Raw genomic sequence first — 17,692 nt, forward strand, 5'->3', positions numbered from 1 at the left:
TTGAAAGATGGAGGCGAAAGAGGTGGCGACGTGACGTAGACCCCGTGACAGACGCGCCCTGGTGGTGGGAACCAGGGCGCCACCGTTGAGCAGCGGTCAGCGCCTCGGTGTCGTGAGGTGGTGGAGTCCGCTTAACGGCACCTTTGCGACAGCCGTTTTCGCTTGACGGCGAGGAAGCCGGAAGTCGCCGCCGCCGTCTCCTCCCCATCCCCGCCCGCCCGGTGCCGTCGGAGGTTGACAGGTCGTGGCGGGGAGGCGGCGGCGGCGGCGGCGGCGGCGGCACAGCCCGGCGCCCGAGACGGAGACCCTATGGGGAACGCTACGAGTCACAGCAGTGAAGACGAGGCGGCAGCCGCCGGGGGCGAGGGCTGGGGCCCGCATCAAGACTGGGCTGAGGACCTGAGCGCGACCCCCGGCTCGGGCCCAGCGGCCCCGGCGTTGCCGCCCGCCGCGGCTTTACTGGAGCCTGCCCGCCTGCGCGAAGCGGCGGCCGCCCTGCGGCCCGTGCCGCCCTGCGAGTCGCTCGTGTCGAGGCACCACGGCGCTCTGCTGCGGTGGCTGGAGGAGCGGCTGGGCCGCGGCGAGGAGTCCGTCACCCTGGAGCAGTTCCGGGAAGTGCTGGAGGCTCGAGGCGCCGGCTGTTCTGGCGAGCAGTTCGAGGAGGTCAGGGCTTGGCGCACGGCCGCGGGGCGGGGGCTGGGCGGTCGCCCCCCAGCGCGGGAGGAGGGGACGGGGACGGGGGGTGCGGGGGGGCGGGGGGGGGGGGAGGTGGTCGAGGTTGGAATTCGCACTGTGCGGCTGGGTGGGAGAAGGCCCCGGACCGCAGCCCCGTCTCCGAGGGGCGCTTTCCTCGCTAACTTTCATTAGCGGTGTGGACAGCGCAGGTCAGGCCGACGTTGCGCTGAGGTAATCTTTGCAAGCTGTGGTGTAGACATTCGTGCAATTGACGGACGCCGGATCAGATCCCCGGCGCCCCGCGCCCGGGAACTTTCCCTTTCAGGCGCAGGAGCCATTTATGGCGAGGGAGGTGGGGCAGCGGTGGAAACCAGCATGTTCTACCGGGCCTCGTTTGTTTCGCAGAGCACCTTTGGGCATTCCGTGGGGGCGCCTGACAAATGTGGGATGGGAACACGTACCTGGAACATGTACACAAAAGCTCACTCTCCCCAGAAACCAGTTTGGTTATGGATCCCGGAAGAACCCGTGACTCAGACCCATTTAAACCCTTCGTAGAACTGAAAACTGCTCGTCAAATACTAGATATTTGTGATGGCATTATCATTAACATCCCTGTGCCTATTAAATTGTTAATATTATGACCACAAAATATTTCCTTTGAAGGAGTTTGAGGAATTGTACTAAACACTTCATTTTATTTATTTTGGGTTTGGGGGCCACACCCTGCAGTGCTCGGGGTTTACTCCTTGCTCTGCGCTCAGGAATCAGTCCTGAGGGGTGGCGGACGGGGGTGAGATCAGACTCAGGTTGACTGTGTGCAAGGCAAGCATCTTACCTGTTGTATTCCCTCTCCACCCTAAACACTCCATTTTGGATTTAAGAAGCAGCAGAGGGACCCAGGAGAGGAGTTCAAAGATGTGGAGAGCTTGCTAGACATTGGGTGGCCCCTAGCACTGCTGGGTGTGGCCCTGGAGATCAGCCAGTACCAGTATGAACACCAAGCTGTCAGGCCCTTGTTGTCAAATCTTGTTTCCCACACTGGTACTATGTGGTAGTACCACTGAGGAGGATCCCCAAAAATCCCCACCAGTTGGTCGAGCTGAACCAGAGTCATTGTGTGAATCTTGATAGAAGGGAGACTAGCATTAATGTTTTGATTTGGGGGTTTTCTTGTTTTCTGTTCTACTCCCTTTTGAAGGGTAGGGGTCTTATTTCTTTAATTGCACAATTTATATATTTTGGTTTTGAGGCCATACTTGGCAGTGTTCAGGGCTTACTCCTGGCTCTTCTCTGAGCGATCACTTATCTCAGGCTGTGGGAACCATATGCTAAAGTGCCTTACCTGCTGTACTATATCTCCAGCCCCTAATTCCACAATAAAGAGAAAGTGCTTGATTTGTAGAAATGAGTGAGCTATGTAGACTCTTCGGTGTGAGTAGAGGGTGAGTACAAAAAGCAGCAAACTGGCAGGTACTTAGAATACCATTGGAAAGTGATGAGCACAGCCGGGATGTAGCTCAGCAGTAGAACATTTGCCTTGGATGTGTGAGGCCCTGGATGTGATCCCCAGCATCTACAAACAAACCTCTCAGGGCCAGAAAAAATAGTACAGGAGGTAAGTCTGTTAACTCGCATGTGGCAGCAGTGGTCATGATCTTGGTTCTAGTCCTTGACACTATATATGATCCCCTGAACTGCCAGGATCATTCCTGAGGACAGAGCCAGAAATCCCCTGAGCACTCCTTGGCATGGCCCCCCAAAACAAAACAACAACAAAACCTTTATGAGGCATCCCAACCCTTGAAAACATTACTTCGTGAGTGTTTTCTTTTTGTGGGGGCTATTGGGCCATACCCTCTGGCACTCGGGTATTGCTGGCTCTGCTCAGGGATCACTCCTGGGGTGTTCAGGGGTTGGTCTTAAACCAGGATTGGCTACATGGAAGGTAAGTGCCTCAATCCTGGTATTATCTCTCTGGCCTCCGCCTTCCACTTTTAAAAATAAATTCCAAGAGTACACGTAATACTTTCTACTTTAGACCTAGGTGTGTTATAAGAAAATGGAGCAGTGCCAGAAAGAGCCATAGAGATATGTTGAAAGAGTTGGCATATTTCACAATTGTCCAAAAGGTACATTTTAGGTACATTTGTACCTAAAAGGAACAGAGCTACAGGTGGAGTTTACTAGAGGCCTCTAATGTAAGGCTGAAAAGTCCTTGAGGCATGGTACAGATATCACTCAAGGGTAAGGCATTATTCACTGAACAAATATTTTGGGGGTTGTACAGAATGCCAAGGAGTTGGATGACGGTGGACGAAGCAGATTCTTGCTCTTGAGGAATGTATAGTACTGGAAGGGACTGATACAACCTAGCAATTGTAGGTGTGATAAATATTAAGGGCTAAGAGTTAGAGCAAAAATACCAAGAGTAGGGTGGGGAGATATTCAGGGGTCAGGGTGCATGCTGAGTTCCATCTCTAGCTCCACATCCCCCTCCAACCCCATTTCCATCAGGTATAGCCTTTATGGATGGGTCATAGTTCTCAGCACAGCTGGGCCTGAGCTGCAGCACATCACTGGGCCCTGGCATTGAATTGTCCACTATGGATGGTTATGTATCACTGGGATGGTTTCCTAGCCCCTAAGCACTGCTTGTGAGGCCAGTCCCAAAAGGGTGTGTGTGTGTGTGTGTGTGTGTTGGGAAGGATGGGGAAGCAAGAGTATTTAACCTCATTTAGAGTGTCAAGTTTGTCAGAGAAGGTAAGCTTTCACAGTTGAAGGATGAGAGCGGAGAAGGAGTAGAAGGTGATAGTATTTCAGGTGGAGGAGTTGTTTGCACAAGTCTAGAGAATAGAGCATCTAGACGAATGGTATTATGTATTAGAGGTAAAACGGTGCTAGGGGCTGTTGGACCTAAGCGGTGATATAGGGGGTAAGGTGCTTGCTATACTTGTGACCAAGCTGGGTTCAATCCCCAGCACTGCGAATAGTCTCTTAAACACTGCTAAGAGTGACCCCTGAGGCCAGAGCCAGGAGTAAGCCCTGGTGTGGCTAAAAATTCACTCTTCACTCCCTGCCCCTTTCCCTGCTCCCAAATTTGTTTTTTAAAGGAAAGAGAAATTGGCTGGGGAGATTGTGCAGTGTTTTTGCTCACCGGACACCTGAGTTTGATCCACATAACCACACGGTCTGCTGGGAACAACCGCCAAGCACTGAGCTGCGAGTAACCCCCAGCACTGCTACCTCTTGCCCCAACCCTTACCCACAAACACAAAACAAAACAAAAAAATATAGGGACTGAAAATCTAGCTCTTTGTTGGTTTTTATCTGTAACAGTGCTTCTTTGGGGAGGGGATGGGAGATTCAGGATGGAGGGCCACATTTGGTGGTATTTGGATGATCATGCAATGCTGAGGATCAGACCCAAGCCTACTACCTGCAAAGTGTGTCCTGTAGCCACTGAGCTATGTTGCTGGCCCCGAAGAAGCCCCTTACGTAAAAGTCTAGGTATGTAATTTCAGGCAGTCTCAGAATCTGGGTTCATCCATCATGGGCTGTCACCCTTCTCAGTACTTACCCTAATGTTCAAATCACTCTTCAACCTGTTACTTTCCAATGTCCAACCAGCAGGAAAGGAAAAAGGGAAGGAACAGGTCTCAAACCTTCTCTTGAGGCCATGGTTCACATTCCACTGGTCCAAACCTTAACCTTCATGGTCTTGCTTAATAGCTAAAAAGACTGGTAAAAAATTCTTACTTCGGGGCCATATATTCTACTGAAAAACAGAGAAGGGATCACTAAGAAAATGACGGCTGGAGGAATCAGTCGGGATGGGAGATGTGTGCCGAAAGTAGATAATGGGCCAAACATGATGACTTCTCAGTGTATGTGATGCAAGTCATAATGCCCAAAAGTAGAGATAGAGAATGGGGAATATTATCTGCCATGGAGGCCGGGGGAGGGTGGGAAAGGGGGGTATACCGGGGATACTGGTGGTGGGGAATGTGCACTGATGGAGGGATGGGTGTTTGATCATTGTGTGATTGTAAGCCAAACATGAAAGCTTATAGCTATCTCACAGTGATTCAATAAAATTTTTTTAAAAATTTAAAATTAGGATTTGATTACTAAGAAAGAGGAGTATAGGTATTGTGGTTAAATGATCAGTCATTGATACACATGATTGGATCATAGAATTTAGGAGGAAGAGAACAAGGCTAAGAGAAACAGACAGGGACCAGATCATGAGAGTCCTTGGCAGTGTCTGTGAAATAGCAATGTGAATAATCCAGCTGGGGTTCAATTCCCTGCACCACATTATCCCCCGAGCATCTCTCAGTATAGGTCTGGAGACCCACCAAGCACTGTGGGTGTGGCCTTGAATCCCCCTAGTGTCTCTGAGGTGGCCTGGGTTTTCCTGGCAGTGCAGGGTCTGAGCACCATTGCATCCTTGGGCCCTTGCACTAAACCAGTGACCCAAATAGCTGAGAATCCGTGGTGGGGCCTTAAGACCTCTGAGCACCACATAAATAGTTTTGAGACAGCATGGTCTTTGTTTGGGGGCCATACTTGGTTGTTCTCAAAGTTTATTCCTTGCTTTGTGCTCAGGGATCATTCCTGGTGGTGTTTGCAGGATTACATGCAGTGCCAGAGGTCAAATCTGGACTTGTCCTCTACAAGGCAAGTGCCCTTTACTATCTTCCTGGCATCCGGAGCAGTTTTTTTTGGAGAATTTGTTTTTGTTTGGGGACCACACCTGGCGGTGCTCAGGGCTAACTCCTGGCTCTGCACTCAGGATCCTGGTGGGCCGTGGGGACCAGATGGGGTGCTGGGGATCAAAGCAGTAGGGTGTTTTAAAAAGTAACTTGATTTTTTTTTAAAAAGGTACCAATGGTGGCAGAGTGGCATGAGATGAACAGTTTATTTAGAGCTATTTAGAAGGTAGAGGAAGCAGTTCTTGAGACTTGTGGGTAGAGGATTAAAAGAAGGAAAAAATTAAAGATGACTCTGACGGTAGTGACTTTCTGAACAATTGAAAGATGACAGTTTTTGAGAGTGGAAATATCAGGAAAGGAAGATCTGAAGGGGGAAGATGAGTTCATTTCACACGCTAGTTGGCTGTGTTCATTTGATTATGTCGAGTGTTAGAGACAGTTAAGTGGTACAGTGGGTAGAGCATTTGCCTTGCACACAGCCGACCTGGGTTTGATTCCTCTGTCCCTCTTGGAGAGCCAGGCAAGCTATTGAGAGTATTCCGCCTGCATGGCAGAGCCTGGCAAGCTACCCATGGTGTATTCAATACACCAAAACCAGTAACAAGTCTCACAATTGAGACGTTACTGGTGCCCACTCAAGCAAATCGATGAACAATGGGATGACAGTGCCACAGTGCTACCTCTTTGATGGTAGAATCTATGAGTCTGGTGCTTAGGAGAGAAGGCTGTATGAGATACGGAATCTTTTCTTTGCTCATTGGGGTTTCATGAGAATATACCCACATTCTTACCTCTTACTTCTGAAGTCAATTTTTCTTTCACTGACCAAGAATGTTCAGGGGGGACTTAAATCCCTTTAGAGATGTTCTGTGAACTATTTAGCTAAGTTGAATTTCCAGAGGCCATTCAGCCCCTGTAAATCAATACGTGGAAAGAAAAAGCTATGAATGACTGTGGTGTCCTATTGTGAAATACAAAATCATAGTAATCATACATATGACAAAAATAAGAGCCATCATTACAGTAATAAGGATAGATGATTTGTAACATGCTGTGAGTTTTTTTGTTTTGTTTTTTGCTTTATGGGTCACACCCGGCGATGCACAGAGGTTACTCCTGGCTCTGCACTCAGGAATCACCCCTGGCGGTGCTCAGGGGACCATATGGGATGCTGGGAATCGAACAAGGCAAACCCCCTACCCGCTGTGCTATTGCTCCAGCCCCTGCTGTGAGGTTATTTTGTTTTCTATTTTGTTTGTTTCGGGGTCCCTCCCACCTATTTCCAGAGACTACTCCCAGATATGTACTTAGGGGATCAGACCATGCTGGGAATTGAGGCTGGCTCTCCTATATGTAAAGCAATCATATGGCCTTTGAGCTCTGAGCTAGGGCTTACTCTTGGCTCTGTATTCAAGGATCACTCCTTCTGGCTGGGGATAAAACCCAGGTCAGGGACTGGAGCGATAGTACAACAGATAGTGTGTTGCAGCTGACCTGGGTTTGATCGCTGGCACCCTATATGGTCCCCCAAATCTGCCAGGAGTGATCCCTGAGCACAGAGCCAGGAGTAAGCCCTGAGTACCCCTAGGTGTGGCAAAAAAAAAAAAAAAAGCCACCAAAAAAACCAATCAAACAAAAAAAGTCCCAGGTCAGCCTTGTGCAAGGCAAGAGCCCTGCCCTTTGTGCTATCTCTCCAGCCCAACCCTAGGACAATCATGAACTATGTCATAGTGCATTAGTACTCATACACAGCACTCACAGGCAGAAATGTTCTTTCACATCCATATAATGATCTTCCCTTACCTCTACAGTGTGTCCAAATACATGGTATATGATAATAGCTCAGTCATGCAGGTAGGAGGGGACAACTTCAGCCATCAAACTGAGGAGGAAGTCAGGGACTGCAGAATTCAGGGACAAAACTTAGATTAGAAATTAAGTTCTGAGACTAGTATTCAAAGTGGGTCTTCTTAGTCTATATCCTGCCTTTTTCTTTTGAGGAACTCGTTTTCTTCCTTATTGTTCATTTATCTTAAAATGAAGCATTCTTTTTTTATTTTTTCTTTTGTGGGGTCCATATCTGGAGGTACTGAGTTGGGTCTACTCCCAGCATATTGGTCGGGGATGGGACTAGGGTGACTCCCAGCAGTATTCCAGGGATCCAGGCTATGGTACCCAGATTGAATCTGGATTTCCTACATGGAGAACATGCACTCCAGCTCCTTGAAGCATTTCCCTTCCTCCTCAGATTAATTTTTTAACTTTTCCCTTCCAGGTAAGGGAGGCCTGGCATGGGTGACTCTGATCAGAGGAAAAGCATCATGCATTTGTCTTGAAGCTTGTTTATTTGATTTTGAGCCAGGGGAGTTGGGGCTGATTGGGGGACTGAGAGAGAGCTCAAAGTACTGAGTGCATGCTTTGCATGAAGGAGGCCTGAGTTTAGTCTCTTGGTGCCACATGATTCCCCAGAATAAATCCCCCAGATAAGACATATCCTTATCCCCCTTCCCCAAGAAAAGCAAAATAGATATAACAACCTGATTGGGGGCCAGGGATGTGACTTTATGTAGAATACTTGACTTGCATAAGTGAGGCTTTGGGTTCAATTCTGGACTCTAAAAAACTAAACAAACCTGATTTTGTTAATTTCAGAGTAGTGTCCTGTCTATAAGTTTATAAGAGTTATAGACTCTTATAGACTGTAGCACTGCACTGTAGCACTGTCGTCCCATTGTTCATCATTTGTTCATCAATTGCTCGAGCGGGCACCAGCAACGTTTTCATTGTGAGACTTGTTACTGTTTTTGGTTTATCGAATATGCCACGGGTAGCTTGCCAGGCTCTGCTGTGCGGGCGGGATACTCGGTAGCTTGCTGGGCTCTCCGAGAGGTACTTACAGACTGAAGAGATAATATAGCTAAAGAGATAATATAGCACGTAGGTTGCTTGCCTTGCACACGGCAGACCTGGGTTCAATTTCCAGCACCCCATTTAGTCCCTCAAGCATTACCAGGAGTAAATTCTGAATACCAGCAGATTCTCCCCACCCCCTGAAAAAAAGACTTTCCCCATAATACTTCTGGGGTGGCTGTAGTCATCCCCAGAGCACAGGGCCTGAGCAGCTCCACATCCTTGATTCCTAGCATTGAACATTGGGCCTGGTAGCCTGAGTATGGCTGGGAGTGGCACCCAAACCCCCTCAGCATTACTTAAGAGCACCCTCCAATAAAATTTTTTTTTAATTTTATACCACACCCTAAAGCTATAAACTCAGCTAATATTTGAGAAATAAGTATTAGTCATGCCTTTGATTTCATGCTTTAGAAATACGTCTTTCTGGGGGCCGGACCAATAGTATAGCAGTTACCGGGCACAGTCCCTGGCATCCCATATGATCCCCCAGGCTTGCCAGGAGTAATTCCTGAGTGCAGAGCCAGAAGTAACCTCTGAGTATCACAGGGTGTGGCCAAAAACCCTGGGGAAAAAAAAAGACTTTCTCTTGGGTCAGAGAGATAGCTCAAAGGAGTGGGTGTATTTGTTGAGCTCCACATGATTCCTCAAATGCAGGCAAGAGTGACCTTTGAGCACAGAGCTGGGATGCTTGGAGTGGCTCCTGAGCACCACTAGTATATCCTGAAAACTTAGGGGAAAAAAAACAAGTATGAGTTATTGTAAAATAAAAATAAAATATTTTTAATAGTAACTAAGACAATTCATTTTCTTTCATTTTCATGAGTGCTGGCACAATAGAGCAGGATGTTACTGATGTATATTATTTGTACAATATCAAGAGGTAACATATTTTACATGTTTGTTCATTAGTGTCCTGATTTGCATTGCTATTCATGTCCGTCCCACTGTCTTTTTTTGTGGGGGGAGGGTCAGGCATACCCAGCAGTGCCCAGGAGTTCAAGGGTTACTTGTGGTTCTGCACTCAGGAATTACTTAGAGGTGTTTAGAGGACTTTATGGGATGTCGGGGATTGAACACCAGTTGGCCATGTGCAAGGCAAGCACCCTGCCCACTGTACTGTCTTTCCAGCCGTGTCTCACTATCTTACTTCACATTTCTGTGACTTTAGTTTCTTATGGGGCTTTCCTCAAGAAGTTCCTGAAATTCAGCCAGGGACTAAAGTCTAAAACTTTATCATTTTATAGTACAATTCACCTTTTCTCGTGGAAGGTGTGGTCCATGGAGGATTCTGGTTTGATCATAGGAATCTATATTTAGATGACTCATATATAGAGGAGTATTAGAATTAAAATTCATCCTTATTTGACATTAGAGATATCACATTTGTGTTCTCAATATGATTTATCTAGAAAAACACAAAGATACGAGGGTAGAAAAAATGTGTTGAGATTAGAACTGCTAATTAAGTCAGAAGGAGGGAGAGTTTTAGATGAGATATAGGATAATAGGATGTCTGTCATATATAGGATAACAGGATGAGGGAATACAAGGTATCAAAGAAGGGGATACCTAGATTACCTTTGACCCTTGATTATAGAAATGAGAAGGGCAGGAAAGGAAATAAAGAAGAAACATTGGAGATAGTGGGGCAAGGGGTCTTGGGCAGAAGGGTGATGTAGACATGTGGTATATCTATATATGTAAACCACAGCCATCAACATGAGACCCAAACTACAACATCCAAACTTAAAAATGTGCCTGTCAAGGAGACAGACTGGGGGTGGTGGGACATTGGGGAACTTGGGGACATTGGTGGAGGGAAGCTAACACTGGTGGTGGGATTGGTGTTGGAACATTATATCCCTAAAACTCAACTATGAATAACTTTGTAAAGCATGGTGCCTTAATTAAAAATTAATAAAAAAATTTTTAAATGGGATGAACACAAGATGATGGTAGGTGAGAACTGTATTGGTCTTATTTTAACCATATTGCTGGTTTTATTTTAATCTTTTGGGGTTTTTTTTTTTTTTTTTTTTTTTGCTTTTTGGGTCACACCTAACGATGCTCAGGGGTTTCTCCTGGCTCTGCACTCAGAAATTACTCCTGGTGGTGGTTGGGGAACCATATGGGATACTGGGAATTGAACCTAGGTTGGCTATGTGCAAGGCAAACGCCCTACCAGCTGTACTATCACTACAGCCCCAGTCTTATTAAGTTTTAATAATTTGACACATTAACTTTGATAGTTTGTGAAATACGTTGTACTGTCAACTTCTAGGGAAGGAACATTTCTCTTCATTTTTTCCCCCAATTTTTCGATATAGTCCTGGTTTCTAGCCTGTGCTCAGTGTTCTCTATTCTACTTGTCTTCAGATTGATTTAACAGATTGAGTCAAGATTGATTTAATAGGTTGAGTCATTCTTGTGTTTTGCATTCAATCTAACCTATTAGGGTAAGATATTTCTTTGGAGAGGGGATTTGGACCACACCTGATGGTCTCTTGTCTTGCAAGGCAAGCACTTTAACCCCTGTTCCTGCCCAGTAAGATATTTCTTGATGTTGGAAGAAATAATAGTTTCAGTGAAATTTTTAATAGGTTCTGGGCTGGAAAAATAGCTCAGTGGGCTGAGTACATGCTTTGCATGTAGGAAGCCTATGTTCAGTCCTTGGTACTGTGTGGGAGTAAACCTCTAAGAGCAAAGCTTGGGCAATGACACCTGCCGCACTACTGTTACGTATTAGAAACCTTTAATATTTGATGACTTTTCATAGTGATGAGGCATATACAAAAGATCCTGGGTGATTTGGAAGTCATTTTGGCAGAGATAAAGAGAATTGGAGGTTATCTGGCTGTGTTCTCTCTCTCTCTCTCTCCCCCCCCCCCTCTCTCTCTCTCTCTCTCTCTCTCTCTCTCTCTCTCTCTCTCTCTCTCCCTCTGTGTTGTATGGGTGACGGTGGATTGTCATCCCTTGGAGAAATTAATTATCCAGGCATGCCATGACCTTGTTCAAGAGAAAAGTTATTTTATCTTTTCGTGATTTACAAAATACCATTTCATCATATTTTTATGTAGCTTTAGAAACTTAGCAGGCATCAAATATTAGTCTTTTATTTGCACACACATATACATATATAAACATAAATATGGTTTTTTTTTTTTTTCTGTTATGCCTAGTGGTGCTTAGGAATCACTCCTGGCTCAGAGGACCATATGGGATGCCAGGGATCAAAACCAGATCAGTCAGATGCAAGGCAACACCTTACCCACAGTACTAGCACTCGGACCCCACCCACTCTACTTTCAAGGACCACAGAGAAACATTTGACAATGACATAGAGTTTGGGAAAAGCTCAAGTTCAGCCTCAAAGGCTGGAAGCATTTGCTAAGCAAAGAATGTAATAAAGGGGTAAATAGGTGGAGATATATTGATGTGAGAGAGCATTGCAAATATTGGGAATGAGAGTCGTTTGGCTGGGACCTTAATAAACATTATATGGCATCCTGTCTCCCTTCTCTTGTAAGGGATCCTCTGTAATATGGATGGATATACTTATCGACCCAGTCCACTTTTTAAATTTTATTGGTTTTTGGTTTTTGGTTTTTTTTTTTTTTTTTTTTTGCTTTTTGGGTAACACCTGGCGATGCACAGGGGTTACTCCTGGCTCTGCACTCAGGAATTACCCCTGGCCGTGCTCAGGGGACCATATGGGATGCTGGGATTTGAACCCGGGTCGGCCGCGTGCAAGGCAAACACCCTACCCGCTGTGCTATCTCTCCAGCCCCTGTTTTTTTTTTTTAATTTTTGGGTCACACCTGGCGAAGCACAGGGGTTATTCCTGGCTCTGCACTCAGGAATCACCCCGGCCGTGCTCAGGGGACCATATGGGATGCTGGGAATCGAACCCGGGTCGGCCACATGCAAGGCAAATGCCCTACCTGCTGTGCTATCACTCCAGCCCCGTTTTTTGTTTTTGATACAACTCTAATATCCAAAAAAAATTTATTTGTTTTCTTGGATTACTTCAGGTTGACTTTGCAAGGGCTCTCTGGACTTCTCTGTTTGGGGGATGCTGCTGCAGATTTCAACAACCTTCTTGGAAAACTCAAATACACAGAGCCTTCTTGGTCACCAAATAATGGTGGGCTTCCTGTTTATACTGAGTAGGAGAGGTGTACTTAATCCCTAGCAATTTGCATGTCTTCTCAAAAATCTCTTCTGAAGTGATAGTACAGTGGCTGACCTGGGTTCGATCCCTGGCATCCCACTTGGTCTCCTGCAAGCACCACCAGAGGTAATTCCTGAGTACAGAGCCAGGAGTAACTCCTGAGCATCACCAAATGGGCCCAAAAAGCAAAAAAACACATAAAAACTACAACCTAGGATTCTGAAGGTTTTTGAGCATGTTTTTCCTCTGCTCCTTTACTCGGAGCTCATCAGCAGATTGTGCTTGTAGGTTTTGTCCTTCCAGTGTTGCTCTGTGTATTCCTCACAATTTTGGATGAGTAGTTTTTTGTTTTATTTTGGTGTTGGGGCCACATGGCACAGGGTTTATTATTCCTGACTTTGCACTCAGAGTTCACTTCTGGCAATGCTCCAGGGATCATATGTGATCCTAGGAACCAAACCCAGGTTGGCCGCGTACGAAACAAGCACCTTTACCCTCTGTACTCATCTGGCCCTCCTTTTTATGGATTTAAAAAAAAAATTGGCTTTGGGGCCACACCTGCAACGCTCAGGGGTTATTCTTGGTGCTCTGCTTAGGAGCAACCCCTGACCATGCTCATGGGACCATTTGTAGTGCTAGGGATTCAAAAGGGTTAACTGCACACAAGGCAAGGGCCTTATCTCCTTTATTAGCTCTTCACCCCCATAATGTATTTTTTTTTTTTATTTTTTGGGTCACACCCAGCAGTGCTCAGGAGTTACTTCTGGCTCTGCACTCAAGAATTACTCCTGGCGTTGCTTCGGGGACCATATGTGATGCTGGGGATTGAACACGGGTCAGACGCGTGCAAGGCAAACACCCTACCTGCTGTACTATAGCTCCAGCCCTCACCCCCATTTTTTATGTTTGGTTTCTTTTTAAATTTAGACACTGTGATTTTCATTTTGTATACAATGGATTTTCATGCATTCAGTGTTTCGATCTCCAATTTCATCACCCGCTGTCCCCATCCCTCTATCTACTGTTACTAAGACTGAACTTGAAGAATCCTGTATGTGAACAAATCCTAGTTCTGTCATTTTCAAGTCATGCGACCCTGATTAACTTAACATGACCATTCTGTTTCTCAGTTGCCTCACTTGTAATGAGCACAATAATGGTATCTACTAGGTTGGGGAGGAGGCTTCAATTGGCTGGAGTGTATGTTTCTCATGCAGGACTCTGGGTTTCACCCTCTGCATTAACATGGTCCACTGAGTACACTGTATGTAGAGAGCCCCTAAACTAGCCGTGACTCCATTCCCTAAAAAGTGTCTGCCTTCAATAGTTGGTATGATAATCAGTTAATGTAAGACCCTAAAATAGTGTTTGGTATGCCTTTAATGCTCAACAACTGTTGGTATTAATGGTTTATTTTTCAAACTCTGTTGTTCTAGCCATGTAATAGAATTAATTTCATCCTTTTGTACTTCCCTTAGATGTGGAGTATAAGATAGACAGATGAGAGCAAACTGAGGCCGTAAATGGATAGTGACTTACATTGACAACAAGTATTTGAACTTTGAATTGATCTAGATCTTTTTATTTCTGATGGAGTATGTTTCTCCCAAGTTAATGAGTAGTCTTTAGATGTATGCATGTTGTGTTACTCTCTGCTTGACTGAAGTCGTGATTCAGGTACACAGTGATTTTTTTTTTTATATATATATTCTCATGATCCTGAAAGAGCCCGCAATACGCCATCAGGCTACACTAGCACGCAACAGGGTTGAATGGAGATGTTACTGGTGCCCGCTCCAGCAAATCGATGAACAATGGGATGACAGTGATGACAGTGATGATGATAGTGGTTCTCATGTATGTACTATGGTCTTGATCCCCTCCTGTTTAAGAAGGATTGAACCAAGGACTGAATTAAGGAATGAAATAAATCTTGTCTCATGGCCCCTATAGGCCACCACAAACAGATGGAAATCCACAGTTGACTTTTCAGTCTTTTATCTACAGTAGGATCAACATTGGTTTTTAAAGCAGATTATAATAGCAGTTCTTGCAGTTTGCTGCATAGTCTTGAAATCTGTGAAACCTTGCATTCCCTCAATGAGCTATTTTAAAAGGTTCAGATGCTCAGGTTCAGTCCCATCTTCCCACATGTGAACAGTATCATCCCAGCAGCTCCTGGCACCATGAAGTAGCATATGATTTCCAGCACACTGCAACCAGGTGTGTTTGAGCATTACCACAATGCAAGCACTGCAACCAAGAATGTGCGCATACTGTGACCAGGAATGCAGCCCCCTGTGAGCAGTACAGCCAGAATGTGTGAGCACACTGTAACTGGAGTGTGACCCTCTGGTGTGTTTGTGTGCAAATACTGCAACTAAAAACCTGTGCAGTCCGTCCCCAGTTAGCGCCACACCCAGATGTGTGAGTCACACAACCAAGCAGGTGTGGGAGCCCTGGTCATCTCGACAGCAACAATAAGAACTATGGTGACAACAGCAAAGGGATTGGACTAGAAGAGTTGATACGAAGTCTTAAGAGTCTACACCTATGTTTCACAGAGAGTTTGCGATAAATCTAGTACTAACTCTAATCCAGATTTCTTAGTTTGTCTGTGTCAGAATTTCTATCTTCCCACATCCTGCTGAGCTTAGTGTTCATGCTGGGGAGCTGCTTAATTTTTAGCACCTAATATTTATTAAGGATGGCAGAGTGAGCATGGCAGCTGACAGGTAAAAGGAAGACACTGTGAGTCCAGAGAGGTAGAAGGCAAATGGGTGTTGGCTCCATGGAAATAGAGGGCACTGCTTTGTTTTTAGAGTTAAAGGTTTACTTGCTGTACTTTGCACTGTTAGACTACACCTATTTTTTTCAAGTTCAGAAATTTTATTAAAAGTGAGAGAAGAAAAACATGTTTAAAAGAAAAAGCAAGCATCTCTAGAGAGATGAAAGAACCTCTTAAAGTTAAAAAAGGGAATTATACACCCCTTGGTGGGATGTGGACAATTCCAGGGTAGAATGTGCCAAGATTATTGAGTTGAGATTTGGTCCTGGACTCTAGCACGTGGTTCTAGCACATTTGGTTCGTCCCCGGGTTCTAGCACATTTGGAGGTGGGGGGGCAGGAGTGAGAGGTTACACCCAACAATGTTCAGGGTCTACTCCTGGCTCTGTACTCAGTAATTACTTCTGGCGTGGAGACCATGTGGGATTAAACCTGGGTCAGCGCCTTGCCTGCCCACTGCACTATCGCTCTGGCCTCCTAGCATATGGAGTTTCAGACTGTTTCTTTCTTTTTTTTTTTTTTTTTTGTTTTGCTTTTTGGGCCACACCCAGCGATGCTCAGGGGTTACTCCTGACTTTGCACTCAGGAATTACTTCTGGCGGTGCTTGGGGAACCATATGGGATGCCGGGGATCGAACCCGGGTTGGCAGCGTGCAAGGCAAACGCCCTACCCGCTGTGCTATCTCTCCGGCCCCTTCAGACTGTTTCTTTAGTAGGTTGGAAAATCTAGTCAGTGTTAACGTTAAGCCTATTAAAAAGTTAAGCAGAATAGAATGGAATTGAAAATATCAGAGTGCATAGCATCTGATAAGAGCAACTATCATATTGTTCATGAAGCTTTTATATTACGTGTGTATATATATGTATATGTATGTATATGTATATATGTATATGTGTATATATATATATATCTATATATCAGGTCCTCAAAACAAAATATTTCTTAGAGTAGATTGGCCAGTAAAACTTGGGATCCAGAAGAACAACCAGAAGGGCATTGAGGCCAAAAGTGTGCCAGCAAAGAACTGTTGAAGGACTTTTTACTGATCTGTAAACTATGTTGGGGCAGAAGGAGTGAATGTTCTGAATAGTCCAAAGGGATGTAGCTTCAGAGAGAGCGATTTCCATCAACATAGAGGAAAGAAAGGTTGCTCTCAGAACTGGCCAGAAGACATGAGCAATGTTTGTTATAGAGACTTTGGAGAAGGAAGTTCAAGCAGAATGCACATAGTAAGTACACATTAGATTCACATGGCCATTCTCATAACATATAACTCATAGATTGAGAATGATCAGCCCTTTCACTGATCAAATTCTTCAGTCATCCATTGTACCCTTACTCTTAAGATCTGAACTACTCAACCTACTCCCCAGACTATATTGTTTTATTGTTGTTATTTTGGGGCTACACCTAACAATGCTAAGGGGTTATTCTTGGCTCTGTGCTCAGGAATTACTCCTGGTGGTGCTCATGGTACCATATGGGATGCCAGGGATCAAACCTGGGTTGCCCATGTGCAAGGCAAGCACCCTACCTACTATACTATCTCTTTAACCCCAGACTCTGTATTTGACATCTTTCTCTTCCCCTGCCTTCTTTCTAATCTCACCAAATGGGTTAAAGTTCCCACAATGTGTCATGTACTCTGTATCTGTGCTTAAGTGTGTCCCTTCTATTGAGGATACCTCTCCTTCCTACTCCTAGTTATTCATTAAAGCTTAAAGGTCAAGGATCCTTTTCTTAGGGCATTTTTCTCTTCCATGGCCTCTGGAGTATCTGTCTCATGGCATGGTGGTTGATACCCAGAGGTCCCCAATTATAGAAGGATTCAAATCCAAGCTCCTTTATTTACTAGTAGTAACCATGGGGCATTCAACAATATTTTATTTCTGTTACTTTTTAGAAAAAGGTAATCCCTACCTTTAGTGTCGTTGTAGAAAATGTTAATTAATCCGGATGAAGTACTTAGAATTTTGCTGCGTGAATAGCAAATGTTAATTGAAAATTTAGTTATTTATGAAGTTAATTCCACTGTTAGACCTATCAGACTGGAGTGATAGCACAGCGGGTAGGGTGTTTGCCTTGCATGCGGCCAACCCGGGTTCAATTCCTCTGTCCCTCTCAGAGAGCCCGGCAAGCTACCAAGAGTGTCCTGCCCACATGGCAGAGCCTGGCAAGCTACCCATGGCATTTGATACGACAAAAACAGTAACAACAAGGGCTGGAGTGATAGCACAGCAGGTAGGGTGTTTGCCTTGCATGCGACCAATCCGGGTTGGATTTCTCTGTCCCTTTCGGAGAGCCCGGCAAGCTACCAAGAGTTTCCAGCCAGCACAGCAGAGCCTGGCAAGCTACCCGTGGCATATTCAATATGCCAAAAACAGTAACAGCAAGTCTCACAATGGAGATGTTACTGGTGCCTGCTCG

At 45.3% G+C, this 17,692-nt stretch overlaps 1 protein-coding gene across 1 annotated transcript in view; it reads left to right on the plus strand.

Annotated features, from left to right (window-relative positions):
- The first annotated feature begins 178 nt into the window (after window positions 1-178).
- ZZEF1 (zinc finger ZZ-type and EF-hand domain containing 1) overlaps window positions 179-17,692 on the plus strand; it is a 135,343-nt gene continuing 117,829 nt past the window's right edge. The window contains exon 1 of the mRNA XM_055132070.1: window positions 179-663. Coding sequence (XP_054988045.1) covers window positions 310-663 — 354 coding nt within the window. The 5' untranslated portion in view covers window positions 179-309. The remainder of the gene's footprint in view (window positions 664-17,692) is intronic.

Source organism: Sorex araneus, chromosome 3 (assembly GCF_027595985.1).
Source record: "Sorex araneus isolate mSorAra2 chromosome 3, mSorAra2.pri, whole genome shotgun sequence".
In the NCBI taxonomy this organism is placed as follows: domain Eukaryota; kingdom Metazoa; phylum Chordata; class Mammalia; order Eulipotyphla; family Soricidae; genus Sorex; species Sorex araneus.